This window comes from Hippocampus bargibanti, linkage group LG08, assembly GCF_051943395.1.
Source record: "Hippocampus bargibanti isolate YZ-2025 linkage group LG08, ASM5194339v1, whole genome shotgun sequence".
NCBI classification, from domain to species: Eukaryota; Metazoa; Chordata; class Actinopteri; order Syngnathiformes; family Syngnathidae; genus Hippocampus; species Hippocampus bargibanti.
This window is the reverse complement of record NC_142741.1, coordinates 23,850,806-23,858,834: the sequence shown is the minus strand read 5'-3', so window position 1 is coordinate 23,858,834 and position 8,029 is coordinate 23,850,806. Positions and strand designations below refer to the sequence as shown.

Genomic DNA, 8,029 nt, shown 5'->3' with positions numbered 1-8,029 from the left:
TGCACGGCGGTGGTTTTGATTAAATAATAATCAAACATTTCATTTGTAAGCGCCTTTCAAAACTCAAGGTCACTTAACAGTCACGGGATAAGTTTTTCTGTGTGTGAGAAGCGGCAGCCACACGCGCCAGCGTCCACTCATCCCGGAAGTAGCTCAAATAGAAGAGTAAAACAAATAGAAAGCTAGCTAGCAAGCTAACAAGCTAGATAGATAGCCAGCCAGATAGCCATTGTACAAAAAAAATAGTCAAACAAGCGGTTTTTTGGCTGTCGGGCTAGGATCACGTTCGCCCAGGCAACAAGCTTTGTTTCAATATTTTTTTTTTAAGGTGAGATTAATGTCGATTAACCATTTATTTAAATTTCTCTCTACTCGAGAACGCTTCTTTGCACTGTTCGGAGAGTTTTTATTCTCCCTGGGTGACCGTATGCGTTGTCCGACACACTTGAAAAAATATTTTTATCCAAACCACTGCCGTAAATGCATTTGTTGAAACGCTTTTATTTTGAAGGTCAACGCCGCTCGCCAGTGACAGAGCGACAGATTACCGTAATGCATCGTGTTGACAATCGAAGTGGCGGCTCACTTCAATTTTGCAAGTGGCTTGACCACAGTCATCCTTGGTTACTGAAGGCAGAGAGACGAACAGTCATCCTTGGTTACTGAAGGCAGAGAGACGAACAGTCCTCCGGTCGCCGCCGTTTTCGGCCACTTCCTCCGGGGATGGAGAACAACCGCTGCTTCGCCAACCGCTTCTCGGAATACAACAAGAGCGCCCTGCTGCCCGACCACGGGGCCGAAACGGTGGTTCCGGCCGTGGTGGCAACGGTGGACAGAATCCTCAAAAAGGTCCCCATTTCAAGCGAGGAGGATGACTGCGACGGCGGGCTTTACGACGGTCCAGCCGGCGTGGCGTATATGCTTTGTCACGTCAGCGAGTGTCCGCTGTTCTCCGAACGGCGCGACGCGTACCTGAAGGCGGCCAAGCGCATCATCGACGTGTCGCTTCGCTACGCGGACGCCGAGCCGGACAGGTGCGTGCGCGCCGCCTTCCTGCTCGGCAGTGCGGGCGTGTACGCCGCGGCCGCGATCATCTACAAGTCGTTGGGTTTGGCTGACTTCGTCAAGCCTCTGACGAAATTTCGCAAATTGTGGGAGGTGTGCGCGCCCATCCATTTCTTGGAGTGCGGTTCCGATGAGCTGTTCGTGGGTCGGGCGGGCTACCTTTGCGCCGCCCTGGTCCTCAAACAGAAGCTGGGCATTGAGGTGAGATTACTTTACCACCACGAGCCGTTTTCGATTACACGGCTACTCCACAACCAACACACAGTAAACGAGTATGACCCGAATGGGAAATCTGGCGATTTTCCGGTGAACCGCTCAAATTATATCCTCGGGCGGTCACTCCACTCTACATATTGAAGTTTTCAGCCACGTGGGTCTGTTTTGAAGTTCTTGTATCGTTTTTATAGAGTGAACCGAACTATTCGTTTTTTAATAGGACGGTGAGAGGGACGCGTAGATATGAGTGGTGTGTCGTTCGCGAACGAGCCGGTTCTTAGAGCCGGATCTTCATACCTGTCAACCTTAGTTAATATCCCTTATAAATGATTAAAATTCCTGTATAAAAGTTACAGTACGCCGTACCTTATTAGAAAAAAAACGCAGAAATGCAGACGCATTGCGCACACTGTGCCTTAATCAATCCAACTATATGCAGCGAGAAAAAAAAAAATATATATAGGGTGTAGAAACAATTGAGGATTACTTTTGCTGGTGTGCCATATAAAAGTTGTAGTACGCCGTACATTATTTGAAATGATAAAAAAAAAAAACGTGTCAAATACAGGGAAAACGTATAATTTGACAGGTATGGATCTCTGAAGTGAACGAAGAGAGTCGGAACAAACAAGGAGCCGGAAATGGGAGCCAATTTTTTTGTCCTCTATTCCCGCTCCCGGTCTCTGAAAAGAGCCGCAATTACTATCACTCATATATATACGTAAATAAATGTCTACGATGGGGCAGTCACATGCCCAAATACACAATTTTGCATTGTACTGAAATTGTGAGATTTTGAGTATGAATAACAAATTCTACAATATTCACCCTGCAGATACTCAGCAAGGATCAAATCAAGTCAATCTGCCAAGCCATCATCGAGTCTGGAAAACAGTATGCTCGGAAAAAGCGAAAGCCTTTCCCCCTCATGTACTCATACTACGGGACAGAGTACCTTGGTAAGAACAACTCACATTTGAGTGATGGGGTGGAGGGTGTGGTGGTACGGGTAATTACGATTGATTCTATGGAAATGTTTTAATCCAGTTCCATTGGGGCAAAACTGAAAGGACTAACTGAAAACCACAAGTGGAAAAAAAATAAACGATTTAAGTGATCATCGCCCTTCTATTGATTATGTCGGCTTTATTTTAACTCTAAATGAGAACATATGTGTCCTGTGTTCGCATGGGTGTTCAAAATGTCCAGTCTTCGGTTAAAGCCATGTGATTGGTCAAGAACGCAGCAGTGAGGTAAAGTGGTTTAAACATTAAAGAGACAGGCAGACGACAGTGAGAGAGTTTCAACTTTGATAGTTCAAAGGCAGAGTGTAGACTGCAAGGTTAAAATATCCCATCACAAACAACCCGAACAAGCCATCTGTACACTTGATGCAAAAAGCTATCAACCCAGCTAAACAGAACACAATTGATGAGGAACTAGATAAAATTATCGCAGAGAAAGCACCTACAAAGGATCATTCCTCATAAATGAAATGTATTATTATTCCTCAAGATGGTGAAAGAAGGTTACGTTCCTCATCAAGTGTTTAATACTGATGAAACCGGCCACTCCATTCCATCAAGCCATCAACGACCATCCCAAAGGTAAATAAAACAAATTTATTGTATAGTACAGTTTATTTCTTTAATTATAATACCATAGCACATTTATTGTACATAAAATAATGTATATTTTGTGTAGTTTTAATGTAGAAAGTAGAAAGTTTGTGTCGTTTTAAAATAGAAAATTATGTTTTATGGGGACCTGGGAACGGATTATTCTCATTTTAATGGTTTCCTATGGGAAATTAATTTTTGGGATACACACTTTTCGACTTACACACTGTCTGGGAACCAATTAAGTTTGTAAGCCAAGGTATCACTGTAAACGTGATTAAACTAAAAGAACTAAACACACATGGCTGCCCAGTATACTTTGTGACAATGACGTCGTCTATGCGGCAGGTTGTGTTCGCATATCCTTAGCATGGGACGTTTTTTCTGCCATGCTTTGTTTTTGGTTGGGTTTTGCATGTCCCCCCCACCAACCCACCCCCGCCCTTCGCTAGGCGCTGCCCACGGCTTGTCGTCGATACTACAGATGTTGCTGAGCTACCAGGACCTACTGAGCGGTGCCGATAAAGACCTGGTGTGGCAGAGCGTCGATTTCCTCATGAACCAAGAGCAGAACTGCAACTGGCCTGCCGAGCTGGGCGCCGTGATCGAGCGTGAGAATGAACTGGTCCACTGGTGTCACGGAGCTCCGGGTATTCTTCTACTTCAATTCAGAATCAGATCTTTCCATCAACTTGTACGCTGCAATAAATGAGGGGTGTGGCCAATATCTATTGATTCATCCAATCCAAGGGTTGATTAACTACAGACGCTCCCCACCTTACGGACGAGATACGTTCCGAGCAGTCATTCGTAAGGTGAATTTGTTCGTAAGTGGCTTCAATGCTATATTTTGTATGGAATGTATGTTTAAAGGACAACCGACACCATTTTTTTGTTTCCTAACTGACATCAGAAAAACGTTTTATCGCATCTAAAATACCCAAAACATGCAGGCTGATATTTTTAGTCAAACATAAAACACCAATAAACTAAAGTTACCTCCTGTAAGGAATTAATTAGCCCGTTTCCACAGGCTGATTAATTCCTTACATGGAGCTTTGTCGCCCTCTTCTGCCTCTTTTTTGGTGCGACACAAAGTTTTCAGACCAACCAAGTACAGCCAAATGCATTGACGTGATGGAAGTGTGTCCTTTTTTTCGGTCAGGGGCGTTCCTTCAGTGACGTCACGTACGGACTCGTCACCAACTCGAAAACAAGACTTCCGGAATATTCAGCGTGAGTCTTAAAACGTAAAATAAAGCTCTATGCTGTGGAATCTTTGTAAAATATGCTCAGTCGAAGCCATTTTACAAATTATGGACACAACTTGTCTGGAGGCGTCGGTTTTCCTTTAAATGTTTGTAAATTGGGGTGCGTCTGTATCTATGGATTCATCATAATCAATCGACTAACCTGTATACAACTCGATCCAAGCGTTGATGAACTACTCGTGGCCGTAACAAATTCTTGCTAAGCTTGGAAGAAACTCATCTGCAGATCTTTGCTCGCCAATGCCTCCTGAATTGATATCAATTGCATCCGTTCGATCCGCAGGTGTGGCTTTTCTTTTCGCTAAGGCTTACTTGATTAACAAGAAGCCGCAGTATTTGGACACGTGCATCCGCAGTGGAGAACTGGTGTGGCAGAAAGGTCTACTGAAGAAAGGTCCCGGCATCTGCCACGGCGTAGCCGGCAGCGCTTACGTCTTCCTGTTACTCTACCGTCTGACTGGCAACTCCAAATATATCTACAGAGCTCAAAGGCAAGAATCACATCGCACACAACCTGGATGAGATCCAATTACAAGAGCGTGATTGTGTGTGAATTTGCTTTCACAAGGAGAAAAGCTCAGCTTTGATTGGTACGGTCCGATAAGAGGAACCTGTCATTTGTTTTCTTTTGACTGGTTCTGAAAGACATTCGTTTAGAAAAGGACAAAATCTATTGTCAGTCCCACAATGGTCATAAGACAAGACAACAGATTGCGGTCAGAAATGGGATTCGAACCCACACCTCCAAGAGAGATTGCGACCTGGAAGAGCTTTAGACCACTCGGCCATGCCGGAATGGTAGTGGTTATTTATGTGTAATTTCTTAAGAAACATTTTGGTATGATCAATCCCTCCCATAGTCTTAAGACAACACCTATTTGTCAGAAGTGGGATTCGAACCCGCACCTCAGGAGAGACTGCGACCTGAACCGCTCAGCCATTCTGACTTGCAATTATAGTAGTCATTAATTTTTTTTTTGTAAGTTAAAAAAAAATCATTTTCATATTATCCATCCCACGATAGTCATAAAATGACAGTTACGTGTCAGAAGTGGGATTCGAACCCACGCCTCCAGGGGAGACTGCGACCTGAACGCAGCGCCTTAGACTGCTCGGCCATCCTGACATGTAGCAATGATAGTAGTCCATCTTCTTTTCTGTCAATTTTAAAAAAAAAATCATTTTCACATTATCCATCCCACGATAGTCATAAAATGACAGTTACGTGTCAGAAGTGGGATTCGAACCCACGCCTCCAGGGGAGACTGCGACCTGAACGCAGCGCCTTGGACCGCTCGGCCATTCTGACTTGTAATTATAGCAGTCATTAATGTTTTTTTTTTTTTTATAAATTAAAAAAATATATATATTTTCATATTATCCATCCCACAATAGTCATAAAACAGCAGATACGTGTCAGAAGTGGGATTCGAACCCACGCCTCCAGGGGAGACTGCGACCTGAACGCAGCGCCTTGGACCGCTCGGCCATCCTGACTTGTAATTATGGTAGTCATTAATGTTTTTTTTTTTTTGTAAATAAAAAAAAATATACAGTTTCATATTATCCATCCCACGATAGTCATAAAACAGCAGATACGTGTCAGAAGTGGGATTCGAACCCACGCCTCCAGGGGAGACTGCGACCTGAACGCAGCGCCTTAGACCGCTCGGCCATCCTGACTTGCACTTATGGTAGTCATTACTGTTTTTTTTTTGTTAATTAAAAAAAATATACAGTTTCATATTATCCATCCCACGATCGTCATAAAACAGCAGGCATGTGTCAGAAGTGGGATTCGAACCCACGCCTCCAGGGGAGACTGCGACCTGAACGCAGCGCCTTGGACCGCTCGGCCATTCTGACTTGCAATTATAGCAGTCATTAATGTTTTTTTTTTTTGTAAATTAAAAAAAATATATATTTTAATATCATCCATCCCACAGTACTCATGAAATGGCAATGATCTGTCAGAAGTGGGATTCGAACCCACGCCTCCAGGGGAGACTGCGACCTGAACGCAGCGCCTTAGACCGCTCGGCCATCCTGACTTGCAATTATAGTTGTCATTAATATTTTTTTTGTAAATTAAAAAAAAAAAAAAAATCATTTTCATATTATCCATCCCACAATAGTCTTAAAAGAGCAGATATGTGTCAGAAGTGGGATTCGAACCCACGCCCCCAGGGGAGACTGCGACCTGAACGCAGCGCCTTAGACCGCTCGGCCATTCTGACTTGCAATTATAGTTGTCATTAATATTTTTTTTGTAAATTAAAAAAAAATCATTTTAATATTATCCATGCTACGATAGTCATAAAACAGCAGATACGTGTCAGAAGTGGGATTCGAACCCACGCCTCCATGAGAGACTGCGACCTGAACGCAGCGCCTTAGACCGCTCGGCCATTCTGACTTGCAATGGTAGTTGTCATTAATGTTTTTTTTTTTTTTATAAATTAAAAAATATATATATTTTCATATTATCCATCCCACAATAGTCATAAAACAGCAGATACGTGTCAGAAGTGGGATTCGAACCCACGCCTCCAGGGGAGACTGCAACCTGAATGCAGCGCCTTAGACCGCTCGGCCATTCTGACTTGCAATTATAGTTGTCATTTATATATTTTTTGTAAATTAAAAAATAATCATTTTAATATTATCCATGCCACGATAGTCATAAAACAGCAGATACGTGTCAGAAGTGGGATTCGAACCCACGCCTCCATGAGAGACTGCGACCTGAACGCAGCGCCGTAGACCGCTCGGCCATTCTGACATGCTGCAAGCGGTGGTTATCTTTTTTTTTGTAAATTTTTAAAAATTCATTTTAATGCATTCTGTGTCGCTTTCACAGTCAGGGGCGTTCCTTCTGTGACGTCACATACAGACTCGTCACCAACTCAAAAAACAAGACTTCCGGAATATTCAGCGCAAGTCTTAAAACGTAAAATATAGCTATATGCCGTGGAATCTTTGTCAAATACGCTCAGCAGAAATCATTTGAAATGATTTTACAAATTATGGACGCAACTTGTCCGGAGTTGTCGGTTGTCCATTAAGGGCAATTTTTAGAATTATTTTTTCCCCTTCACATTAGTCTTTGAAGACTATCCGTTATGGTCATGTCCCATGTAAATCCGCTTCAATTCCAAGCCGCGACAGTACATCAGTGCATCCATTTGGATCATTGGTTAATGATGAAATCATGACATAATCCTAACGGAAGGTTTGTGCTTTGTCTCTCTCCATCTCAACATTCTTTTTCAACCTTTGGTTTTCCCTCCACAAAGGTTTGCGGAGTTCCTGTTCACTGAAGAGTTCAAGGCAGGCTCGCGCTCCGTCACCAGCGTCTACAGCCTCTTCGAAGGCCTGTCTGGGACCGTCTGCTTCCTGGTGGACCTGCTGCAACCCGAGCAAGCCGAATTCCCGCTCTTCAGCGTCTTTGAGTGAAGGGCAGAACACACAAAGAGATAGAATACAGTGATACCTCGGTTTACGAACCCCTTGGCTTACGAACTTTTCAGTTTACGAACGTTACATTTATGAAAATTTTACCTTGGCATACGAACTATTTTTTGGGACACACACGGAGCGGCCACAATGAGTGATGTGTCGTTCGCGAACGAACCCGTTTTCCTCACAAGAAAATGGCAGCCGGCTTGTTTTGGTCCTCTATTCCCCGCCCCCAGTCATCGGTTAAAGCCACGTGATTGGTCAAGAAGCGCAGCAGTGAGGGGGTAAGGGGTGAAACATTCAAGAAACATGCAGACGACAGAGAGATAGAGTGATAAAATTGATAGAAAACAGTTAAATTTGGACTTGTTTCAACTTTGATAGTTCAAAGGCAGAGTG

The 8,029-nt window shown here is 43.5% G+C and overlaps 1 protein-coding gene and 10 non-coding genes across 11 annotated transcripts; 1 reads left to right on the top strand and 10 right to left on the bottom strand.

Annotated features, from left to right (window-relative positions):
• Positions 1-301: 301 nt before the first annotated feature.
• Positions 302-7,740, top strand: LOC148894875 (lanC-like protein 3). Its single transcript, XM_089003392.1, has 5 exons — positions 302-1,266; positions 2,117-2,240; positions 3,353-3,550; positions 4,455-4,662; positions 7,468-7,740. The coding sequence occupies exons 1-5, from the start codon at positions 724-726 to the stop codon at positions 7,625-7,627; spliced, it is 1,233 nt and encodes a 410-aa protein (XP_088859518.1). The 5' UTR covers positions 302-723; the 3' UTR covers positions 7,628-7,740.
• Positions 5,215-5,297, bottom strand: trnal-cag (transfer RNA leucine (anticodon CAG)). The gene has a single exon. It is a non-coding gene; the product is annotated as a tRNA-Leu (tRNA).
• On the bottom strand, positions 5,398-5,480 carry trnal-cag (transfer RNA leucine (anticodon CAG)). The gene has a single exon. It is a non-coding gene; the product is annotated as a tRNA-Leu (tRNA).
• trnal-cag (transfer RNA leucine (anticodon CAG)) lies at positions 5,586-5,668 on the bottom strand. Its single transcript has one exon. It is a non-coding gene; the product is annotated as a tRNA-Leu (tRNA).
• Positions 5,772-5,854, bottom strand: trnal-cag (transfer RNA leucine (anticodon CAG)). Its single transcript has one exon. It is a non-coding gene; the product is annotated as a tRNA-Leu (tRNA).
• Positions 5,955-6,037, bottom strand: trnal-cag (transfer RNA leucine (anticodon CAG)). Its single transcript has one exon. It is a non-coding gene; the product is annotated as a tRNA-Leu (tRNA).
• On the bottom strand, positions 6,140-6,222 carry trnal-cag (transfer RNA leucine (anticodon CAG)). The gene has a single exon. It is a non-coding gene; the product is annotated as a tRNA-Leu (tRNA).
• trnal-cag (transfer RNA leucine (anticodon CAG)) lies at positions 6,326-6,408 on the bottom strand. The gene has a single exon. It is a non-coding gene; the product is annotated as a tRNA-Leu (tRNA).
• On the bottom strand, positions 6,505-6,587 carry trnal-cag (transfer RNA leucine (anticodon CAG)). The gene has a single exon. It is a non-coding gene; the product is annotated as a tRNA-Leu (tRNA).
• Positions 6,692-6,774, bottom strand: trnal-cag (transfer RNA leucine (anticodon CAG)). The gene has a single exon. It is a non-coding gene; the product is annotated as a tRNA-Leu (tRNA).
• On the bottom strand, positions 6,871-6,953 carry trnal-cag (transfer RNA leucine (anticodon CAG)). Its single transcript has one exon. It is a non-coding gene; the product is annotated as a tRNA-Leu (tRNA).
• Positions 7,741-8,029: the final 289 nt, after the last annotated feature.

Bases quoted from the DNA above. Each gene is read 5' to 3' on its own strand.
- LOC148894875 (XM_089003392.1), top strand. From the start codon at position 724: ATGGAGAACAACCGCTGCTTCGCCAACCGCTTCTCGGAATACAACAAG. The intron at 3,551-4,454 runs GTATTCTTCTAC...TTCGATCCGCAG, and splicing joins CTGGTGTCACGGAGCTCCGG to GTGTGGCTTTTCTTTTCGCT. The intron at 4,663-7,467 runs GCAAGAATCACA...CCCTCCACAAAG, and splicing joins TATATCTACAGAGCTCAAAG to GTTTGCGGAGTTCCTGTTCA.